Consider the following 25,171-nt stretch of genomic DNA (forward strand, 5'->3'; position numbering starts at 1 on the left):
TAACTAGGTGGATAACCTTGAAAATAAGTGATATGCCTTTCACTCAAATCCCATTTTTCAAAATCCCTAAATTGTTACTGTAAGAGCACAGGGGTATTTATGACATAATGAAAAGCTAGACCGTCTTGCTCTGTACAGAAGCAGATATTACAGAGCTCATCCTTGGCAGAGACGTGGTCATTAACACGAGGCTGAGATCCGCCTAAATGGACTTAAGCTGGGTGGGGGAAGCTCTTCAGCAGTAGTCGACATGGGACAAAGTGATGACATGAACTCAGGCTGAAGGGCCCTTTTAATCTTCCGTAATCGTCACACGGAGAGAAGGGTGACACACAAGCGTTTCATTCCTCTAATGAGCAGAGCATGATCGCTGCTAGTCTATTAGCAAGGCCAAGAATCCAAGAGCTACAGAAGTTACTTTAGATCTACACAGTCAATAGAAATCTAACATAAAAAACAAACACAAATAGTTCTGATTCTAAACTTTTTTTTTAAAAGAATTTTGCTGTTCACTGCAGCAAAATACCTAATTTTAATATTCTCTTGCAACAAAACAAAAAGCACCAACAGTAACGCTGACTGTAATAAAATGCCATAAACTGAAAAAGTAAGTTGTGGACTTGTTGAATCCACTGCTATTTTGTATTTCTTTGTCAACTTGTTATTTCTGTTTCCAACTTGTAATTAGATGAAAACATGAAACATGTTTTTACTTGTTGGAAATGATTTCACAGTATAATGCACCATTGTTATGTTGTATGTCAGCTATAAAAAAATCCTGCTGAAAAATGACTGAACTGGTTTGCAACTCAGCCACTAAACAACTCTAAAACCAACCAAAAGACTAGCCAGGCTGGGATATCAATGAAGATCAGCTTAGGCTGGTTTAAGGTGTTTTTTTGTTTTGTTTTAACATGTTTCTTCAGCAGGAACCCATCTAACAAAAATGTGTTTCAAGAACGTTTTTCTAATGTTCCCATTGAGTTATAAAAATGTTGTTATTTCTGAATGTTCTCCCATTTTTAAAAATGTTTTGAATAAATTTTTCCTTGGTTTTATACAAATGTTGTATGAATGAACATTACATTTGCAAACATAATGGGAATGTTACTTTTGAATGATCTCATTTTTAGAACGTTATTAAAGACCAGATAACTTTGAGCGAACATTCTATTATTGTCGGTGGAAGAACTTTGAAAGAACCTTGCCAGAACGTTTGCCAAAATTCTGCACAGAAATTTTTGCCAGAACTTTCTCTCTTATTTGGGAAAGCTCAGTGTTATTATAATAAGCTACATTACTCAGCAGAATAACTGTCTATTATGATTATTATTAATAAAAAAATTTAATTGTTGCATTTTATCATATTGCAGTTTCAGCCATTTGATAAAAGCAACTGAGGCTGTTTTGTGTCACACCTACAACACACTTTGTGGTCAAATAAATGGCTGTTTGCATTGATCTAAAATAGTCTAAAAATATATTCCTCATTATGAATTATAAAAAAAAATTTTGTATTATTATTTAAGCCAAATCTTCCGCAGAGAAGCATCTGTAGCATACAAGAGTGAACATTTTCATTACTCCTCACAGCTGGCGCTGCATCAGTCATACAAACCGAACAACTCCAACTGCAAGTTCACGGCTAAATTACTGCTAATCTCTTTCATTCAACAAGTCTAATAGCTGTACAACCACTTAAACCAAGGGCAGGACCTGGAGGAAGAACAATATGCTAATAGCACTGTCTTAAGCCTTTCTTGCGTGTGATAAAAGCAAGCTGAAAGCGTGACAGAGTGAGGGATGATGGGAAAGCCGTAAGGCTAGGAGGGCTGTTGAACGGTGAAGGGAATGGCTGACAGCTGCGAGAGCCTGTTCATGAGCATTACATCATCTCAGGACTTGAAAAGCTGATAGCAATAACCCTGCGGTTTGTTTTTGTGTGCATGTGGGGGTTGCATTTGGGTTTTGGAGTCAGACTTACAATACAGTCTTTCAAGTAAAGGCCATACTCGATTACATCATTATGAGTTACCAACAATATTTCGTTATTTGTTTACGTTTGATCAAACTAATCAAATGCAAGGTGTCTTTTGACTAAAAACTAAGCACTTGTAAATGAATTGGTCAATTTATTGACAAGAAAATGGTGTCAATGTTAGCAGGCAAGTTAAATGTCTTTTTTATGGTTTTAATCACTTTTGTAGTATGATTAATTAGATTTGTACATTTTACCCATGCAAAACGCATAACCACAATGCCAGGACATTGCTATGCAGTTGCTAAGTGGTTCATTACTGATCCCAAGACACAAAATCACATATATTCTGGTTATTGATTGATTTTCTGGTTTCTACATAGTTCTTCTATGGCATCACTATGAAAACCAATCAAAAGTTATTTAGAAAACTCAAACAAAGGCCACAATTTAGCAAAAATCTCAAAGTTTTTTTATTTATTTTTTTAGAAAACCTGACTATCACTGGACAAGCCAAATTTAGCTAAGCGAAACACAAACTGGTAAATAAATACCCTTGACACTTCAGATAATAAGATTAGTCTTTAAGCAGAAGGATTTGTCGGTGTTTAAGGCAAAGATTTAGTGGATGCAAAAGGAACCAACTTAAAACGAGTGATGCAATGACATTTTTCAGGAAGCATATCAAGCTAAGAGCTTTAAAGGTCAGTCAGTTGACATCATGCATCCAAACTGAAGGGGAAAAACACACACTAGGTAGAACTGTTAAGATAAAATGCCTAATCAAACTTGAGTTAGCCAGAAGCTTCTCTCAGACAAGCCTTAAACAACAGATGCTCTGAGATTAAACCCATGTATTTCAGGGAGGCTTGAGTGGTCTGGTGCGCTAAGGGTAACTTGCAGCCCCCGCTGAGCTAAGAAGCCTCTGGTGTACACCACACGTTAGTTTTGGGGTTTCTATAAATAACCATTCAGGCTGGAAGGCTAATCTTATCGTGATTGCAGAGGTCAATATAATCGAGCAGGAAAATGTTTGGCAACATATATACCATAGTATTGTGGTCAAAGCATCAAAGAATTGGATTTGAATCTGATTTTAAAAGTCCAATAAAATGACAAAACAATTTCTAAATGAATGTTTGTTGACTTTATTGGACTTTTCGATATGCATGCTTGTATTTATTTATGCACAGAATATACTAAATATTTCAACGAAGGCCAATAAGCAACCATGCACCTTTCCATCAGAAATGTAAAATGCATGTAAAAATATTGTAATTTATTAATTTAATACAAAACAGGCCACTTCAGGTTTCATTCTCAATTAATTAAAAATCCCTAATATGCAAATGATTTAAAATGAATTATAATGAACTAAACTGCCAATTTAAAATAATGAGCTGAAAGAATTGCTGTAACTCATTTCTATGAGTCTACTGGACAAATACATCACATAAAAACAACAACAACAAAAAAAGTTGTTTAACATTTCCACAGGTCTAAATTATTATCAGAGAGTGCTTATGTCCAAATAAATGTATATAAAGTCACTTTTTAATGCCAAACCACAACTATTGATTTGTTTATGGGATTTGAAGCATCAGCATCAATCATTTGATCAAACAATGTCATGTAATTTGCCAAGACATACAAATTTAGTCATTTACCTTGCCTGCATTATTGATTTCAAGATTATAAATTAATTAACATTTCGCAAGAGTCAGAGAAAACAAACTTACTGAGACGTAGTCGGATGCCAAGCCAGCTTCTGGGAGGCGATTTGTGAAGAACTGGATGCATAATCCACTTGTTGGGTACCATGCTGTCTGCTTTACTCTGCGTCCTCTGTGTTGAGGTAGAAATCCACACTATAGCAGCTGGCGGAGGGGTCACCAGCGGTCAGATACGACTCCTGGCATGACGATTGGAGAATGAACAATACTTTTACTGCCAGAGATATAGATCCCAGGTGGGACACAACCCCCAAATTTGAGTACACATCAAATTGACAATATTAAAACCAGATTATCTCTTTCAACAAACTTGTTTAAATTGAAAATATACACACACACCAAAAAAAAAACAACAACACAATGACTGTTCAGAAATTACAAATATCAATATATAGGCCTATATACTGCATGTAATGCTATATTCTCTCCGTATCTATTAGGTTATTTAGAAAGGCACTAAAAATATGAAAAACATGTTTTCAGTTAGTGAATTACATATAATGCTGATATTTTTGTCTGGCTTAAAGTTAAAAATGTCAACATGTTTTAACTGAATTTTTTTTTTAAAAACATGTTGAATAAAGTAGTTTGCCATAATCTTTCATTTAAAAAAATTAAAGCAATTATGTTTTAAAATATAACTTGACAAACATTTTAACTTTAGAAAACAATGATTAAGTTGACAAGCACACATATTTTAAAGATGTAATTAAAGTATTTTAGTGCTTTTGTCACACCACTTAACATTTTAGAGTCTAACATATGTTTAAAATGGTATAAACAGTGCAAAAATGTATGAAACTAACTAACATAAATTACATTTCTAAGAACTTGCCACGTTTTAAACTAGGTTCTATAAAGTATTTTTTTTCTTTTTTATTTCATCACATCCTTATTTCACTGATCCAAATTTTATTTGCAATGCATGCACATATTAAATGCAGAGCCCGTTTGCACATTTCAAACAGGCCTGATTTGGCTACATCTCCTTTGATCCTGTTCACAGTATTGTGTTGCATTGTAATTACAATGGCTCGGTAAGCGTGCACGCTGCTTGCATCTCAGGGATTTGAATACACTGACTACAACATGACCAATGCAACAATTAGATCCAGTGATCGCATTCGAATCTGTGATCTATCAATGTATATCGAAACTCAGTCTAACCTGTTGCATTGCAAAGCTTCATCATCCACCCGCAGAACCAAAATAAACTCGTCCATTCAGTAGCAGCAGGACTTTAAATTCACTCCAATGTCGCTTTCATCCCCTCAGAAAGGTGTTGAATCTACTGCACCGCCGCTGTCTTCTGTAAATCCATGCCTGGTGAGACAGGACTGGCGATTATCAGCGTGAAAGTTTCTCGCTTGCTTTGTCTGGGCTGCTCCCTCTGCTCTGTTTCACCCATGGAAAGCGTTTCCCATTCATTCAAATCACCTTTAGTCAAGAGCTCCCGCTGCACTACATGCGTTCAACCGCTAGAGGCGCCAAAGACAGACTAGTGCACAGGCGCGTGTGTAGAGTTCATTTTACCGCAATTTACGCACCTTTTAGTATCTTAACTGAATAATTCATGACTATGTAATACATATAAATATATCCATATAACATGTTAAAAAGATTATTCCAATTGCTTTCATAATTGCATTTTCCCTTAGTGGCTGTAGTTCAGAAGTTCATCTGCAGGCTTGTCTGAATACTTGTGAATTTATGACTCCACCTGCTGGTCATCATGTCCATCTACAAACAGTTCAAGCTCCACAAGTGCACGTAGGTCCATTTGGATGATATTACATCTCTGAAACAGTGTTGAACCTGGTATGAAGAGAGACTGGGGAAATTGTGATCAATTTGCAGCCTGTGGTACAATTGTGGTAGCCTACTAACAACTGCAATGGTACAATCATTGTACTTGTCTAATATTCTCAACAATTCCCTAATGAGAACTGGGAAATACACGTTGTTCAACCTAACAGAGATCAGTGTGTTTCCATTTTTGTAAGAACAAAAAGAAACTGAATAGGCCTACTGTTAATTAGGCCAATCAGCTTGCCTAACATAGTTGAGGGAGTGTACAATCTGTCGGGTTTCTTCTGTCAGTTACTTGACAAACGAAAGCGCGAATCAGAAGAAACAAGTAGATTTGCTGTCAAGATGAAAGCATTTAATCTTTTAATGTATTTTTTTTCTGCCATCTGCATTATGTTGTACACAAGATGTGTTTTTGATTATTATGGGCGCCCTGGGTGTGATATTGATTTCGACATTATTCATACAAGAGGATCCTTTACTGCCTTTTGATCCTAAACGTGAGTATAAATTCTCATTTATCGTTAAGTTTTATTAACACAACATCGTACTAGCTACTATATAAGCTTTCAAAGGAAAGCAAGATCATCCTCAGATGTTATAATAAGATATTGGTGAAATGTGTTTGTGCTGTGGAGAGCTTCAAAGGTTTATATTTACAACGTGCTCTTGCAGCATTGAGCAAATTAGCCAATGCCATAGGCCTACCTCCTAGTTTTCCCTCTTGTGTCATTATGCCCATATTTGGTTATCTTCCTATTCCTGTCCTTGTTGTTTCATTATTAGTTCATTAGTATCCACCTGTGTTTGTTAATTATCTCGTTTAATTTGAGTTACTTAAAGGTGCCATAGAATGCATTGATACAATATTTTAAATTGTTCTCTGATATCTACATGCACTGTAAAATCTAACAAATGTGCTAACTCAATTCATTTTGTTGACTTTACTTAAAGTGCTATTGTTTGTTTGTTTACCTTACTGATGTAGATCTATTCAATCTTACTATACGTACTACTGGCACATCCGGGAACTTAACTGTCAATTTCGTCACCGCCCCTTTTTAGGGAAAACAAACTAGACTTCCCAAAAAAAAAAAAAAATAGACTTCCCATAGACTTCAATACAAAATAGCGGCACAAAGCAACGTCTGTACACAGCCGGCAGGCGTGAATAACTTAAGAAATCACTAAGATTAAACATGTCAAGTAATTATATGTCCACCCTGCCTGCCATAGAGCGTGAAAGATACATCCACAAACTTAATTTGGTCAATTTAAAAACTCATTATCCCAGCGTCAAATTGGTGTAACAACCCCACCCAGTGGCCAGAGGTGTCTTACCGGACATTTACTCGTACCTAATCTAATCACCAGGGGCCTGTACCATGAAGCCGGATTAGCTGGCTAGCCAGGTAAGTTTCAGTTTAGTTTGCCCCAACTCTGGGTTTTAGGTACCATGAAGGTAGCTCGGCTTTAAGCGTTGTTTGTCGCCATGGTATCTTATGCTGCACGGCTAACCTGCTCCGGGGCAGGTTATGTTCTGGATTCGAGATCTCAGACTGAAATTCGACCAATCAGCTGTGATCAAAGAAACATATAGGTGACGTCACATATCCCAGTGTCTGTTGCAATGGCTTCACCTTTTCTACCAAATCCTGTGGACATCTCCGCACAAATTGTTAGACGAGCACTTCGTAGAGAAAGAGTTTTTAGGGACAGACAAAATCCCCTAGATTTTCCTGATACTTACTTGTATGAAAGATACAGATTCTCCGCGGAAAGAATCTCTTATATTTGCGAACTTCTTGAGCCGCACATATCAAATGTGACACGTCGAAGTCATGCTCTTACTGTACCGCAAATGGTATGCATTGCGTTGCGTTTTTTTGCAAGCGGTACGTACTTATATGCGGTCGGTGATGCAGAGAACCTTGGGAAAAACACGGTTTGTCGAACCATTCGCAAGGTGGTCCTCGCACTGCAGGGGTACATGAATAGATTCATAGTGTTCCTCGGACATTTATCGACCATGTCCATAAAAGAGGGCTTTTATAAAATTGCCGGTAAGACTCATAGGGTGACACTACATGAACAGATTTACTTTTATACATTCACTTTTTTTCTCCCCAGAAAGCAGATTTCACTTAGAACACTTAAATTATACAATACATGTTAATATTATTCTAAATTTAACAAATATATTAATCTTATGATAGGATTCCCTAGAGTCATAGGAGCAATAGACTGCACACATGTTGCAATCTCCACAGCTCTTGGAGAACATGAGGCAGATTATGTGAATAGAAAGTCCTTTCACAGCCTCAATGTTCAGGTAGGTATACTATAGATTCAAGATGACTTATTTTCAGTGAGATGAATCATTAACACATATGACAATGATCTACTGTACATTTCATCTTCAGATAACTTGTGATCATGAATGCATGATCACAAGCTTGGATGACAAATGGCCTGGCTCAGTGCATGACTCACGAATTTTCCGTGAGTCTGTGTTGTGTCAGCGCTTTGAGGAAGGCAAGTTACAGTACAAAACACTTTAAAGTGTTCTTTTAATTGACAAAGCAAAACTTATACAATTTTCCCTTTTCTGTTCTGTGACAGGGCTTTTTGATGGCCTGTTGGTAGGAGACAGGGGTTATGCATGCCAGAGATTTTTACTAACCCCCTATCCTGACCCTCAGACAAGGCCACAAAACCGGTTCAATGTGGCCCTCAGTAAAACCAGGGTCAAGATCGAGATGACCTTTGGCATCCTAAAGGCACGTTTCAACTGCCTTCGCTGTTAAGGGTGTCACCAGAGCGGGCATCACAGATAGTGGCTGCATGTGCCATTCTGCACAATATAGCCACTATCAGAAAGGAGCAAGCACCATCACTAAACCAGCTTCTCCCCGATGAAATTGACCCAATCACACTTGACCACCCAGCTGGCACAGCTGTCAGAGATGCAATCACCATACAATATTTTACTTAATAAAAGTAAATTGAAACTGCAGATAGGTCTCAAATGGTTTTATTGTTGATGTGGCTAAGGAGGGAGAAAGAGAGAAAGATGCATTAATAAGTATTGAGTGTTCATACTAATGTGTTGCCTGTTTTAGTAAGTTCACATACTGAGATCTGTTTTTCCAGCTGTTTGATCTCCAATTTAATTTTTTTAATTTGGAGGCTCCTCAGCTCACAGTCCAGCTCCTTTAGTGTGCAGTCCAATTCTAGGCTCCTTTTGTAAAGGGCCCTGACGGAGTCAGTTTCCACCTGAAACATAATTCCACCACAAACAGTCATTACAAGTCTTAAGGTAAATCAAATGACAAAAGGCATGACTTAATACAGGCACAGGACTGGCTGTAATTTATGTCAAGGGTTTAAAGCAGTACCTTGTTCACATTCCTTCTGAAGCCCATTGAGGTAGAGGCGTCAGTTTGTGGGGTAGGTTGTGAAAAATCCTACAATAAAAGATAAGGGCCAGTCACATTGGTGTGACATTAAAATGTGTGCCATAAAAATAAAAAAAACAATGCTTTCACCTCAGCAATGGTTTCAGAACACACAGAGAGGGTGTCTTCGTCATTTGCGTCACCCTAATAAATAAAAGTAGGCCAATGTAAAGCGTAACTGTTGTAAAGCATATTCATAGTGTTCTGTCTGCTGCAAGCTCACCTCTGTGTGGGAGACTGTGTGAACGTGTGCCGGCTTCAACAGGGACACTGTATTTCCCTCTACTGCAGAACATACAGTCAGCCACATGTACAACTTTTAAAAGGTAGTAATGCATTGGACACATACCCAGTGTCACTTGCTTAGAGGAGCCAGCACCAGGGTCAGATTGTACAGCACCTGTAATACCATCCATAATCGGCCGCCCCTTATTGCTACTCAGAGCCAGCTCCTCTGCCACAGTGTATTGTTTTCCGAATGTCACACTTTTTTCTGTTTGCTGCAAAAAAGTTTTTGTGAAAATGTTCACGAAAATAATAAAAGGTTATGGTAAATACTCACCACTTTGAATGATATTTTTATATTTTGTCTTTATCTGCTGCCAAGAACGTTTGTAGTTGGGGTTGCATCTAAAAATCAATGAATAGCCTATTAATCTATATGACGTAGGCCTAATATACAGTCACATTTTTATACACAAACCTTTGTACATACAGTATACGTATATACACATTTTAATTTAAGCATTAATACATTTTTAAAATAAAACTAACTGTTAACATACGTCTAATGCACAGTGAAGTAACATGAGTAACTTGAACAACTAACGGAATTAACATTAGATTAATAAATGCTGAAAAACTATCGTTCATTGTCAATTCATGTTAGCTAATGCATTACGTTCTCTAAACAAATACAACCTTATTGTAAAGGCATCATATACACGCGCGCACACACATACATCATGCACATCATTTTTAATTAATATTGAATGTATATTTGTTTAACTTACGCATTAACGCAATCAGCGATCTTTTTCCAACACTCTTCTCTTGCTTTGGCAGCAGATACAGTATTACTGCGTCCTTGAAACACGTTTATATTCTTCATACTTTTGAATAATTATTTCTTGCTCCTCCGCAGAAAAATAGACAGCTCTCGCTCTATCCATATTGAACGCGATTGGTTGTTCGGTGCCGACGTCACTCTTTTATGTGCACGCGCCCGTGGAGTAATCATAGCTTAAGGATCAAAGCCCGAGTTGACAGAGAAAGTTGATGAGCTGCTTCATGGTACCAATTAAGCCTGATTGCATCGGTTTGGTTTTGTCAACTCAAAACTAATCCTGTAACCCGGAGTTTGTTTAGCCACCATCATGGTACAGGCCCCAGGTAAACCAGTGAATGATTTTACTTCGTATTTGAAAGTAAACATCTTTAAATGTATATATTATGTATTTATATTTAGAGTAAGTTACTGAGTGCACTTTTCTGTCCAGCCATACAACTAGCCTGGTTTAGCTTTCCATAGCATCATCCGTAACTCATGATATTTCCATAACAGCAAGATATGGATGATGATGGCAGGTAGCCTGGGCTAAATTTGGGTTTTTACAAACATTATTGGTGCACTCTTTGGTATGTTGTAAGGTTAGTCTTCCTCGATCCGATGCTGTATGGCGGTTTGTTTTCCCCTAAAAGTGGGCGTGAACCTGTTCAGAGACATTCTATGACGTTGTGCCGGTTGTGAGTATTTGTGCTAAAAGTTCTAGTTACTCAAATGTCTCTAGTTAAGGTTACATGATTTGTTTGAGTGCTGTGCAAGCCATGTGACCACTGATGTCATCAGGGTGTGGATTGAGTATTTTCTGATCAACGGCCATCTTGTTTTGTGGAAGACGTCGGCTGATAAACAATAAAACTGGTGAGCATTTACACGTATAAATTTGAGTTTAATGTTAAGGAACTTGATTATATGATATTAAAGTCAAAGTGAATGGATTAATTCACGTGTTTTTTCGAATATAAACTGTCAATATACATTTTATGTCGCGCATAATATATTGTGTTTGAATTACTGACATGTTAGAGTGATGAAGCAGGGAAGAATGGAGATTAAAGAACAGGAAGAGCTCGACACTCGCGCGACGGATCTCTGTGCGCGCGCTGATGCCTGTCAGCACTGGCATAAAGTTGGCTTGACGTTCGATATTCGCATATTTAGGGACAGTCTCTAAAGTTACATGCAATATTAGTATACATTTTTCTAGCTTCAATAGCATATGAGCAGAATGACTTAGTCATAAAAACAACTGTAAACTCTACAACTAGGTGTCAACTATAATGCAAACCTTTTACATTTTTGATATTTATTCAAATAAATACTAAATTGTTTTTAAAAAATCAGTTTTTTTCGGTACCGAATGGGCTCAAATGCAAATTTAAAGCTCAATAGCATTTGAGGAGAATGACTTACAGCCATAAAAATAATTGTAAACTGTTCATCTAGGTGTCCACTATAATGCACACCTTTTAAATTTTTTTATATTTATTAAAATCTACTGTAAATCATATCTAAAAATTGCTATTTTTCAGTACCGAATGAGCTCAAATGCAAATATTCCATTATTTAAAGCTCAATAGCATTTGAGGAGAATGACTTGCAGTCATAAAACAAACAGTAAACTGTTCAGCTAGATGTCAACTATAATGCACGCCTTTTAAAAAAAATTTATTTATTAAAATCTACCGCAAATCATACCTAAAATTTGCTATTTTTCAGTACCGAATGCATTCTGAGGGACTGATTCATTGAATGACACTCTGTGCCTCATCAAACTTAACCCAAATCCTTCCATTTACTGTACAACCACAATTATCCGCTGCATTTGCAACATCTTCCCTCAACTCTAAACTCTTCTGTATAATGATGATAATTGAGGGGAGCATTTTTTTTCGCAGAAATCAGCTAAAGCTAACAAATCATCAATAATCCCTCGCCAAACACCACAAGTGAAAGAGGGGTTGGCTCTTCAAATTGAGGCGAAAGTTGATTGGTCACTCCCACGTGTGTACTGTCCAATGGCATTTTTTTAACTCGATTGACAAATGGACAAAGAAAAGCAATTGGCAAATAGAGAAAAGCGTTTGCCAAATGCTTTTTAAAAAAAAGCGATTTTAAAAAGTGCATTTTAAAATGTATTAATGTACTTTTTTAATTATTTTATTAATCCACATATTAAAACATGAATTAAATAAACTGTTTTAAAAAAAATGTATTTACACATTTAAAAATGATTTTTTTTAAATTGATTGTTTTATTAAACTACATTTAAAAACACTAATTAAATAAACATCTTTAAATATGTCAATTAATGTCCATTTAAAAGTGATTTATTTATATACATTTTTATGTTTGAATTATTAAATCAATAAATTGATTCTTCATTTTATTTTTAAGTGACATTCTTGGTCCTCCATAGTCACTGTAAGTCAATATTCTCTATTTCTGGGCCTCTTACAGGTCTAGTTGCAGTTTCTATTGTTTGTTTTTTTAAATCCTGAAGGACTTACAGAAATGTTAGTACACTGTTGACAGTGAAAGATACTGCAGTACTTCAGAGTGTTCGACTTAGTTTGCACATGGTTGTGTAATTAATTTTCAGTAATTTCGCTCACTCACTTTTAATGTTAAAAAGACTAGATTTTCCGAATAAAGTAAAGAACTAATGTAGGCCTAAGACCGTAGGCGAAAAAGTTACCTGATTACAGGGCTACAGTGTGTTTTTTATATACACATATACATATACATACGTGTGTGTGTGTGTGTGTGTGTGTGTGTGTGTGTGTATGTGTAAACCAGGACTCTCTCTTCTTCAAAAATGTACATGTTTCAAGCTTGTTGCATTATTTTGTATGTGTATAAAACAACAACTCCCCGTATGTTCATATGATACTTGAGTGCAGAAATCCACCTGTAGAGCATACACAAGAATTCAAATAATTATTTCCAGAGAAAATAATTTAATTTAAATAATAGAAGAATGTTACCACATATTCAGGAATGGATAAACCAAATTATTTGAGAATTAATTTTTATTATTATTATTTACCCTAACAATCCTGGAATGTTTGTGTTAGTGACTGACAAAACATGGGTAAACATACTGTATTGAAAGTTAACCTTTCAGTTCATACTTTTCTCATTCTTGATGTTTTCAGAGATCTTCATTGATCATTATATTCCGTTCCTACCTCTGGATCTAAAGTCGATGTGTCATGGCTCAGATGTGCCATCTGAACATGACTCAAGACTTTGATTTGGTAGATAAAGTGGTCAGAGACGTGCCCTTCTACCCTGAAGAAGAGAGAATATTTTCTTTTAAAGACTGCAAGGCTGTCAGACAGAAGCTGGGCCTCTGTCAATGAATAAATGAAAGACTATAGCAGTACTTGTTATACTGTTCAATACAGTTTTTCTTTTGTAAATAGTTATCTCAGAACAACAAGGTATGACGTGCCTTTTAATGCTCTGCCTCGAGTTAAGGCTGTGTATTTTAAAAAGAGAATGTTAAAAGTTTTAATCTGTTTGTCAAACTACAGTGTGCTCTAAAAATAGGCATGTTCACGTTTTGGGATTACTTTTAAGAAGGGCAGCTTTTTTAAGTTCCTATCATAAAAGCAATGGGACAAAGCCGTCATGACACCTTCTGAACAAAGTTTAGGATTTAAGATTTCAGGCAGCAGCCCTTATGATAAATTGTTCAATGGTTGTTCAAATTCGGATGCCTATCTCAGCACATAGCCTACCTGTCTGTTAAGGTGTGCTCGTCAAATTTAATATTTTTGCGAATTCCTCATAAAAACATACCTTTGACGCATTACAGCAGAAGAACAAGCAAGCCTCTTGCAGCAGGTGAGGCCGGTGTTCTGACGATTTGTGCTACCCTGTCAGATTTTGCTATCTCCCATTAAAACAGATGGTAGCATAATTCGATGCCGAAAAATGCTAGTTACCTCCAAAACTGCTTTTCCTTGAATTGAATATGAATATATTTTGCTAAACATTATATTCCTCGCTGGTTTTATTATTGGTTGATTTTTAAATAATTACATTTGCATTCAATACGATTAATTCCTGAATATATGGTTACATTATTAGATTTTTTTTATTATGGGGCTGTTGAATGCTTGAATCTGATTGGTTGACAAAGGTTCTAAGGTGTGCAATTATTTTTAGGGAAACGCACCGCAAAAGTAGTTCCCTGGCAGGTCTTAACCAAATTACATGTTCATATCACTGCACCAAATGATTTAAGTTATTTCAAAGGTCCTTGCAGCTTATAACAGCAAAGGACCAAAACCCACATCGACAATGACCAAGCTAATAAACATAGGAAACAATAGGATAAAAACTACTTATTTCCATGTTTTTGGCACCAAATTGTTTTATTATGTACAGAAAGGATACTCTTTTTCTCTCACTCTCTACCACTCAAACGCGCACACATACAGGTGCTGGTCATATAATTAGATTATCATCAAAAAGTTGATTTATTTCACTAATTCCATTCAAAAAGTGAAACTTGTATATTATATTCATTCATTACACACAGACTGATATATTTCAAATGTTTATTTCTTTTAATTTTGATGATTAGAGCTTACAGCTCATGAAAGTCAAAAATCAGTATCTCAAAATATTACTTAAGACCAATACAAAGAAAGGATTTTTAGAAATCTTGGCCAACTGAAAAGTATGAAAATGAAAAGTATGAGCATGTACAGCACTCAGTACTTAGTTGGGGCTCCTTTTGCCTGAATTACTGCAGCAATGCGGCGTGGCATGGAGTTGATCAGTCTGTGGCACTGCTGAGGTGTTATGGAAGCCCAGGTTTCTCTGATAGTGGCCTTCAGCTCATCTGCATTGTTGGGTCTGGTGTCTCTCATCTTCCTCTTGACAATACCCCACAGATTCTCTATGGGGTTCAGGTCAGGCGAGTTTGCTGGCCAATCAAGCACAGTAACACTATGGTCATTGAACCAGCTTTTGGTACCTTTGGCAGTGTGGGCAGGTGCCAAGTCCTGCTGGAAAATGAAATCAGCATCTCCATAAAGCTTGTCAACAGAAGGAAGCATGACGTGCTCTAAAATTTCCTGTTAGATGGCTGCGTTGACTGTGAACTTCAGAAAACACAGTGGACCAACACCAGCAGATGACATGGCAGCCCAAATCATCACTGACTGTGGAAACTTCACACTGGACTTCAAGCAACATGGATTCTGTGCCTCCACTCTTCCTTCAGACTCTGGGACCTTGATTTCCAAATGAAATGTAAAATTTACTTTCATCTGAAAAGAGGACTTTGGACCACTGAGCAACAGTCCAGTTCTTTTCTCCACAGCCCAGGTAAGATGCTTCTGACGTTGTCTCTGTTTCAGAAGTAGCTTGGTAGCCCTTTTCCTGAAGATGTCTGAGCGTGGTGACTCTTGATGCACTGACTCCAGCTTCAGTTCACTCCTTGTGAAGCTCTCACAAGTGTTTGAATCGGCTTTGCTTGACTGTATTCTCAAGCTTGCGGTCATCCCTGTTGCTTGTGCACCTTTTCCTACCCAAATTCTTCCTTCCAGTCAACTTTGCATTTAATATGCTTTGATACAGCACTCTGTAAACAGCCACACCTTTCAGTAATGACCTTCTGTGACTTACCCTCTTTGTGGAGGGTGTCAATGTTCGTCTTCTGGATCATTTCCAAGTCAGCAGTCTTCCCCATTATTGTGGTTTCAAAGAACAAGAGATACCCAGAATTTATACTGTAGGGATGGTCATTTATTCAAACTCAAATGTAATGTAATTTTTGTAATTTTTGACTTTCATGAGCTGTAAGCTCTAATCATCAAAATTAAAAGAAATAAACATTTGAAATATATCGGTCTGTGTGTAATGAATGAATATAATATACAAGTTTCACTTTTTGAATGGAATTGGTGAAATCAACTTTTTGATGATATTCTAATTATATGACCAGCACCTGTAGAATATTGTGAAAAGGTTCAATATTGAAGACACCTGGTGCCACACTCTAATCAGCTAATTAACTCAAAACACCTGCAAAGGCCTTTAAATGGTCTCTCAGTCTAGTTCTGTAGGCTACACAATCATGGGGAAGACTGCTGACTTGACAGTTGTCCAAAAGACGACCACTGAAACGTTGCACAAGGAGGGCAAGACACAAAAGGTCATTGCAAAAGAGGCTGGCTGTTCACGGAGCTCTGTGTCTAAGCACATTAATAGAGAGGCGACGGGAAGGAAAAGATGTGGTAGAAAAAAAAGTGTACAAGCAATAGGGATAACCGCACCCTGGAGAGGATTGTGAAACAAAACCCATTCAAAAATGTGGGGGAGATTCACAAAGAGTGGACTGCAGCTGGAGTCAGTGCTTCAAGAACCACTACGCACAGACGTATGCAAGACATGGGTTTCAGCTGTCGCATTCCTTGTCAAGCCACTCTTGAACAACAGACAGCGTCAGAAGCATCTCGCCTGGGCTAAAGACAAAAAGGACTGGACTGCTGCTGAGTGGTCCAAAGTTATGTTCTCTGATGAAAGTAAATTTTGCATTTCCTTTGGAAATCAGGGTCCCAGAGTATGGAGGAAGAGAGGCACACAATCCACGTTGCTTGAGGTCCAGTGTAAAGTTTCCACAGTCAGTGATGGTTTGGGGTGCCATGTCATCTGCTGGTGTTGGTCCACTGTGTTTTCTGAGGTCCAAGGTCAACGCAGCCGTATACCAGGAAGTTTTGGAGCACTTCATGCTTCCTGCTGCTGACCAACTTCATGGAGATGCAGATTTCATTTTCCAACAGGACTTGGCACCTGCACACAGTGCCAAAGCAACCAGTATCTGGTTTAAGGACCATGGTATCCCTGTTCTTAATTGGCCAGCAAACTCACCTGACCTTAACCCATAGAAAATCTATGGGGTATTGTGAAGAGGAAGATGCGATATGCCAGACCCAACAATGCAGAAGAGCTGAAGGCCACTATCAGAGCAACCTGGGCTCTCATAACACCTGAGCAGTGCCACAGACTGATCGACTCCATGCCACGCCGCATTGCTGCAGTAATTCAGGCAAAAGGAGCCCCAACTAAGTATTGAGTGCTGTCCATGCTCATACTTTTCAGTTGGCCAAGATTTCTAAAAATCCTTTCTTTGTATTGGTCTTTTTGATGATATTCTAATTATATGACCAGCACCTGTACAGTACTGATACACACTCACTCACACACACCGAAACATACACACGCACAGAAACATATTGTTAGCGCTGCTCTGATGATTTTATCAGTGAATTGGCAACATAAAAGCTACATGACCTTTCTCACTAGTGAGGTAATAACTGCGCTGTTCTTGAAGCAGATGAGCTTACAGTTCCGCTGTTAGTAGAGACACTGCTGCCGAACACTGTTGAGAGACACACGTAATTCACACACGCTTATAATCTCTCTTAATTGTTGTGCATGTCTGTTCAGCAGGTGGATTTTCACACTCAAGACTAATAAATCATTATATTCCTTTCCTACCTCTGGAGCTGAAGCATGTGCGTCAGTGTGTCATGGCTGAGATGCGCTTTCTGAACATGACCCAAGATGCTGATCTCGCAGATAAAGTGGCCAGAGACATGTCCTTCTTCCCTGAAGAAGAGAGAATCTTTGTTGTTAAAGGCTGTCAGACAGAAGTTGATCCTCAATAATGATAAATGAACAACTAGCAGTACTTGATGTTTTTCTTTTTATTCACATGGTTACCTCAGAACAACAAAGCCATCACATGACACCTTACAGAGCTTAGGATTTAAGGTTTCAGGCAGCAGCTCTTAGGATAAGTTGTTCAAATTAAGATGTATTACAGTGCCAGAAATATGTGGAGCCATGGTTTTGTGAAGCCTCATACATGCCTCAGTGTGCTTGTCAGACTTCATTTTTTTAATACCTTATGAAAAACATACCTTTGACACTTCACTTGTGAAACTTAAAGCAGAAAAGGAAGCATCTTGATGATAAAAAATAATAATAAATATATAATAGATATATATATATATATATATATATTTCTATTGCCTCTCACAACAGCTGAGGCAGAATTCTTTCACTTTATTGATATGATTTATTAAAAAAACGTTTTACTTCCTTTTCATTGAGAAAGTAAGCAAAACAAGGTCAAATTTTGCATGTTCTATCTGTAATGGGGTGGAGGTAGTATTGGTATTGGCTCTATATTAAGCTTGTTTAGGACTACAAATGAGTTGGACTACAAATCCCATGAGTCTAGTTACTATAAAGAGAAAATCAAATGGTTTGGCCTTCCTCTTTGTGGTACCATGTGCTAAGCAGGAGGAGCTGTGTTTCAAGGCTGTGTGATAGCCGAAACGACTAGTTGCCTTGTGAGCAGTATGGAACTAAATTATGGAGGTCAGGGTTGTGACTCTCATGGTTACAGTTAGTGTGTTTAGCTTTAACGTGTGTTTGTTTGTTTTTATTGTGCTTACTGGAGATATACTGATGGGTGCCTCAGAGAATTGAGTAGAGTTATTCAATAACACAGGTTCTGATTTTAATTTAATTAATGGATATTAGAAATTTGTTTTTAAGCTTTTCTATTGTAAGTTGTGTGTTATGTTTTATTGTGTTGTGTGGTTTTTTTTTTTTTTGGTTTTTTTTTTATTCCAATATTCTAAAGGGGCAATCATGAATCGTATTTTCTTTGTTTTTACAGATGATGCATGACTGCCGTATACTTTTATTGAAAATATTGGTGGCTTTATGTTGGGTCTCAAGATATGACTTTAAATGTTACATTGTGATGAAGTGGCTTGAATTTATTGTGAGATTGTGTTTTAATATTTTGTTTTGTTTAAACCAACAAACAACAATGGTGTTCCCATTTTCTTATACATGGTTAACTCCGTTAAGGTGAGGGGGAGCAATTTGTAGTGGTTTGAGTTGAGTGAGTGTTGGGTTTTGACACTTGTGGTGAAAATTGGTTTTGTCCTGTGATTGAGTGTATATTCTTTTTCACAAAGGAATTGCCATTCCATATGGTTGGGGAACCCTATGGTCCGTAGTGGGTTTAACCTTATTTGTTTTGTTCCTTTTTATTTCTTTGCCACTTCTAATTACCTTTTGTGTACAATAAACAACTGTACAATAAATTTTGTTGTATTTGCAAGGAAACACTGGTTGTTGTCCTTCTTTTATGTCTTCCCCATCACTTGTAAGGTCTGGGGAGGGTTACATATTCCAGAACTATTGCTTTTTTTTTTTTTTTTTTTCTTATTGGTTTTAAAATTGTGACAACGTGAACAATGATCAATTTTGTCTCTGTGTGTTACAAAATATTTGTAATTAAAACGGTGAACTCAATTTTTGATAAATGTGTGTCACTACTGATGTTGAACATACTGTCGCTTTGGAGAAAGCTCTAAAGAAGTTTATATATAGGCAGTATATTGCATTGTATTCTTATAATTTAGTACTTTTTATAAGGATTTTTACAACACTTGACATTTTAGGGTCGTTAAATCTAACTTTTGTATAAACCTTGTCCAAAAATGTATGAAACAAACACAAATTACATTTCTAGGAATTTAAAACTTATTTCTTTTTTTTTTTTTTTTTAAAATATATTTAATCACATCCTTAATCCACTGATACACACTTTATTTGCAAAGCAAGCTCATATTACTATAAATGCAGAGCCAATTTGCACATTTCAAACATCTCCTTTGATCTCATAGTATTGTGTTGCATTGTAATTTCAATGGCTCAGTAAGCGTGCACGCTCTTTACTTCTGCATTTCAGCTATTAAAACACGGACTACAACATAACCAATGCAATTAGATCCAGTGATCGCATTCGATTCTGTGGTCTATTAATGTATATTGAAACTTACTCTAACCTGTTGCATTGTAAAGCTTATCAACACGCAGAACCAAAATTAGCTCGTCCATTCAGCAGCAGTATGAATTAACTCCAACGTCGCTTTCTCCCCTCAGAAATGTGTCTAGTCAATATTTTATGTCCTTATGTGATACACTTGAATGAGACACATTTGTTTTACACCAAATTAACAGTTTGAGGGTTTATTCTCGCAAGTGAAGAAATTAGGACTTTAAGTTTTGTAATTTTCCTATTATAAAATTAAATTCTTTATTACAAATGACACACAGATAGGAATGTTGTTTACTGAAATGCTCATGTATATATATATACACACACACACACACACACACACAGGTTTTATCACTCACTGGAAGACTTGCCCATTATTGCTTGAGAGCTAGCAAACTATGGCAACTCAAATAGCTCAAAATGCACAGCACTTTTTTTTTTTTCTTGTGGTGACTGTTCCTGCATTCCAAATTATATAAATCACCCTTCGAATGGCCCTTTGAAGGGAGGATCATCAAGGTATATTTCAAAATTGATCCAGAATTGATAGCCTCACACGGCTAGTTACAACAACTGCTGAAACTATTGCTAAAATAGAACAAAGACGTGAGACTTGGACTTGGACTTGGCTTGGACTTGGACCTCAGGGACTTGTGAACATTCAGTCCAAAACGAAAGGTTGAACTAAAGAGGTGATTTTCTTTCACAATGAAAGCGTTGCATCTTTTAATAGTTTTGTGTCTGGTGTCTAATATAACATTAGCATTTCAAGACTGGAGTGCTACAAATGTCTTTGTTGTGGGTGTAGGTGTGGGAATAACTGCATTATATCCTGTGATAGTCACAATTATGGATCATTTATTGCCTTTTGAGTCCAAACGTGAGTAAAAATTCTAACTTATTTATCTTATTTGTGTTTGAGTCAGGTTTCATTACCAAACCCAACTTCTACATGTGTGATTCGTGTAACTCTATATAACCAATTTTCAGTGAAAGTTGCATTTTTAATTGCTTCTTGTCTGTAGGCTACTCATAAATTGTATGATATCTCATATCCTAGGCTATTTTCAGAAAACTTTGATATAATTAGTGATACAATTAGTTTGAGTTAAAAGTGTCTTATCTCATAAACATGGCCTTCTGTTTGCCTCATGCGCACTGCAGCTCAGTCACTTTCGAGACTTTGATACTGAGTCTCATTCACAATGTTTTAAATAAAATGTTAACTCATTTACTTTTAAGTTGGGTTGTGTTTGGCATTTGAGGTAAGAAGCCTGTTGCTGGGCCCCATTAAAGGGATATTTCACCCACTGCTGCACACAAAAGAAGATATTTTGAAGACTGTTGGTAACCAAACAGTTGCTGCTAGTCATTGACTCATTGAGTTCCATAGTATAAAAAATGCCATGGAATTCAGTGGTTACCAGAAACCGTTTGGTTACCCACATTCTTCAAAATAACATTTTTTTGTTTTAACACAAACCTTGTAATGTAGCCTGCAGCTACCATTTCTATTTTCCCGTTGTTTTTAAAACGAAAATAGAACATTGTTGAAATCAGGGCTTGAAAACGAAAAAAAAAATCAATCGGTTCACTACGAGCATAATCGATATTTTAACGTTTCTGTTCCTGCGTTCCTCATTATTATTAATGTTCCGAAACCGGTTAATAACGTTATTTAAAAAAAATAAGAAAAATAAGAAAATCACTCGCATCGATCATCATTCTTCGCATATCAGCATATAGTGGTCACGCTGAATGCAACAGATTGTACAACGGAGCAGTGCTACTTATTTATATGGTTCTTTAACTGTATTTTGATAATGAATTTTGATAATGAACAGGCTGCAATATCTCAAAAATATGTTGTCTGTCTGGCTCTCATGCTTGTCATATGACACACAGCAGCCACAATACCACTGTATAACTGATATAGGCTTAAATGTATTTATTTATTTATTTTCGAAATATTCCCAAAATATATCATGAAATATCTCGATTCTCAAATATGTGTAAGTAAATGCATTTTGCACCTTTATAGATTGTTAGTTGATCTATAATGGGCGATGGGCAAAGTAGCCTAATAGTGTATCTTTTAACTTTGCATAAAAATCCGTCTTTTTACTTAAGTACCAGATATGAGTGTCATACCATACAATGAATGTCATAATACGACTAACTTTGTATTTTATGTGGATTTAATAAAAACATTGTAAGTTACTAATTAGCCCATAACACTTTCAGGGCTCAACATAATCGTATGTGATTGGTTATAATGCGCAGCGCTTTAAAAACGTGTGTGTCTCTGGCTCTGCCAGCCAGCAACGCAGATTTGAATTTAACAGCTGTTTTTCTTTTTATATAGTTTACAGGACAAACTAAGCATTTCACCCAAAATTGTTTGGTGTGATATGATTCCAAATCCTACAACTTGAATTCGTGACTGGTTGACAGCAAATTTCAAATATTAAATGGAACGATAAAATAATGTTATTAACCGGTTAATGGCCATTTCAAATTTTTGATTCCGTTCGGAACTATAACATTTGATTTCGTTTCTGGTTCTGTTCTTGTCAAAATTTCGTTCGTTTCCGGTTTTCGTTTTCGTTCTTTGAACCGGTTCAGAGCCCTGGTTGAAATGTTTTGTGCTTGCTTTGTTTTCTGTATGAGCTACCAGATTACCACAGATTTTGTAAATTATAATTTCAAATCTTCAAATTAATATCTTTTAATTAAACAATGTCGTTTTACATTCATATCTTTCAGGTTTGAGGACAGATTTGAGAGATTCTCTCTTTGGGCAGCACATTGTGTCTGATGTTGTACTAAAAGCAGTATCGTCATTTATGACTGACAAAAACCCAAACAAACCGCTGGTCCTCTCTTTGCATGGGTCTACAGGAACTGGAAAAAACCATGTGGCTAAAATCATTGCAAGAAACATTTACAAAAAAGGGGAAAATTGCAAGCATGTTCACACATATATATCTGAATATAATTTCCCAAACAAACAATATTCACACATCTACAGTGTAAGTAAATAATATTTTACTAAGATAGTTTAGAATAGGTGTAGCCTAAGTGTTGTAACTGTTTAGCCAATTGATTTCTCTACCAGAGCAGTTCAAGCCTTGATTAGGTGAGGTAGACCCAACATGGAGTCACGCATGGGCTCGAATTGAGGGGGGATGCGGGGGATGGCATCCCCCTGGTGGAAATAAATTACAAAAAGCATCCCCTCAGTAAAAACACCATCCGCCCTAACCATCCCCTTTAGATTAATAATGTTGTGTATTATGTAAAACTTATCGTGTAAATCTAATGTTAAAATTCTCTACTTATAATTCACAAACCATATAACGGAGATTGGCCAATCAGAACTCGGTACTGTAACAAGCTGCGCACAAGCTGAAGCAAGTTTCGGTCATTTTTCGCGCTAAATGTTTCAACTTACATAATAATAATAACAACTTTTGAAGTTCTTTAATACTAAGACAGCAGAAGGTATGATTTTTCCTTGATTGGAATTTAAAGACATTCCCCTTACTTAATGTTATTGTGCTGTATGTGTGTGAGGGACTGAGAGACGATAGGAGAGCTGACAGAGTCACCGACTTTGCAAAAAAAAAAAAAAAACACGTCTTGAGAGTCCAAGAGCGTTCACTGCGCGATTAAGCTCATTAGAGTGCCCTTATAATTCAAGCAATGAAAGAAAAAATGCCCGTGTAAGTTTTTATATTCATTGCACAAACAATGTACTTTTCTGAATTTCAGTACATGTGCGTGAGCATAAATATGCTAATAATTTTATACAACAGAGCAACACAGCGTTTCATTCCTTGAATGAAAACGAATCAAGTGAGCCAGTGATTCAACGGTCCATTCACTTATTTTGTTTTATATTACATTATATTATATTATTTTATATATTTTAAATATATTTTAAAAAAGCTTATAAATAATAGTTTGTTTAATAAGGCAAATTTTTCATTAAATAAAAACCTTTTTAGACAAATTTTGTAATCATTGTGTAAAATTAGCTACAGTACATTAACATAACACAAGAAGTTATTCCTCTAACTAAGTGGCATGTTCTGTATATTCAGGCACAGTTAAAGCAGCAGATTATTACCGCGGTATATTGGTTTCCCCGCTCCATGTTCATATTTGATGAAATGGACAAGATGCATCCACAGCTGATTGACATCATAAAACCTTTTCTGGACTACAATGCCCAAGTAGACGGCGTCTCATTCAACAAAGCAATCTTCATTTTTCTCAGGTGATGCATTACAATTTCTCTCTTTCTTTTTTTTCTAATTTCCACATTGTGTTTGTAGGCACCATATTAGCTATAAAATTTAATTCTGCAGCTAAATTCCTTCACTGTCCCAAAGGAGTGATCCAATCCATGAAAAGCTTTGTTTTTTTTATAGTAATGCAGGTGGGAATGTGATTACTGAAGTGGCTCTGGATTTCTGGAGAAGTGGGAGAGCTCGGGAAGAGATCAGGATGAACAGCAAAGAACTGGAGACTAAGATCTCTGAAAACATCAACAAGAATTCGAAAGGTACTGTGTGAATTGAAAGATTTTCTTAATTTAATTATATGAACATTCTGTATGTTTCATCTACATGAGTACAGTATATAACAAGTAGTCATTCCATTTTTTCTTGTTTTCAATGAATGATAGATGTATTTTGTTGAATAAACAAACACTCATTATTGTTTGGTAAATAGTAAAAAAAGAACATTATATGCCACACTTTTTTTTTTCTTTCTCAATTGTAGCTTTTAAAATATTTACATTTGGTTAATCCATTCCTAAATATGTGGTTACATGCTTGCATTAACTTAAATTTGTTCAGCGCCAGACGCCAAGCTGAGTGGTTGCCTCCGCGACGTGCATTAAAATCTTCAAGACGCACCCTCTCTCTCCTAATGTTTGTGTGTGCGCGCGCGAGCGATGCGTGTTGGTTAGTGTGCATCAATTAAAGCAGCGCATTAATATAGAACGGTGATTAAACTGACTTGGAACTACCTGTGCATTAAACGGTTATACTGCATACCTGCCTATGGCAAGCCGTTTTAGCATTTAATCTATAAGCTGTACTAGTATCTATTTTCATGCTACTAATACTTATTTTTTAGATACTATCTTTTCCATTAAGTACTAGTACTTATTCATTAGCTACTAGTGCTTATTATTTAGTTACTAGTGTTTATTCTTTAGGTACTAGT

The 25,171-nt window shown here is 36.5% G+C and overlaps 2 protein-coding genes and 1 pseudogene across 5 annotated transcripts in view; 2 read left to right on the forward strand and 1 right to left on the reverse strand.

Moving 5' to 3' along the window:
• plekhg5b (pleckstrin homology domain containing, family G (with RhoGef domain) member 5b) overlaps positions 1-19,956 on the reverse strand; it is a 90,694-nt gene extending 70,738 nt beyond the window's left edge. Inside the window, exons 1-2 of one of the 2 annotated variants that reach the window (XM_058763144.1) lie at positions 19,938-19,956; positions 3,718-3,890 (exon numbers count right to left, since the gene is read on the reverse strand). In XM_058763144.1, coding sequence (XP_058619127.1) covers positions 3,718-3,799 — 82 coding nt within the window. In that variant the 5' untranslated portion in view covers positions 3,800-3,890; positions 19,938-19,956. Of the gene's footprint in view, positions 1-3,717; positions 3,891-4,878; positions 5,136-19,937 lie in introns of those variants that run through there. The other variant, XM_058763143.1, reaches the window with a different exon arrangement.
• LOC131532293 (putative nuclease HARBI1) lies at positions 6,913-8,515 on the forward strand (annotated as a pseudogene).
• LOC131531938 (torsin-1A-like) overlaps positions 10,304-25,171 on the forward strand; it is a 29,702-nt gene continuing 14,834 nt past the window's right edge. The window contains exons 1-5 of one of the 3 annotated variants that reach the window (XM_058763146.1): positions 20,368-20,622; positions 20,739-20,810; positions 22,697-22,962; positions 24,037-24,212; positions 24,367-24,500. In XM_058763146.1, the coding sequence (XP_058619129.1) occupies positions 20,780-20,810; positions 22,697-22,962; positions 24,037-24,212; positions 24,367-24,500 (607 nt within the window). In that variant the 5' untranslated portion in view covers positions 20,368-20,622; positions 20,739-20,779. Of the gene's footprint in view, positions 10,371-20,367; positions 20,623-20,738; positions 20,811-22,696; positions 22,963-24,036; positions 24,213-24,366; positions 24,501-25,171 lie in introns of those variants that run through there. The other 2 variants (XM_058763147.1, XM_058763148.1) reach the window with 2 other exon arrangements.

This window comes from Onychostoma macrolepis, chromosome 23 (genome assembly GCF_012432095.1).
Source record: "Onychostoma macrolepis isolate SWU-2019 chromosome 23, ASM1243209v1, whole genome shotgun sequence".
NCBI lineage: Eukaryota > Metazoa > Chordata > Actinopteri > Cypriniformes > Cyprinidae > Onychostoma > Onychostoma macrolepis.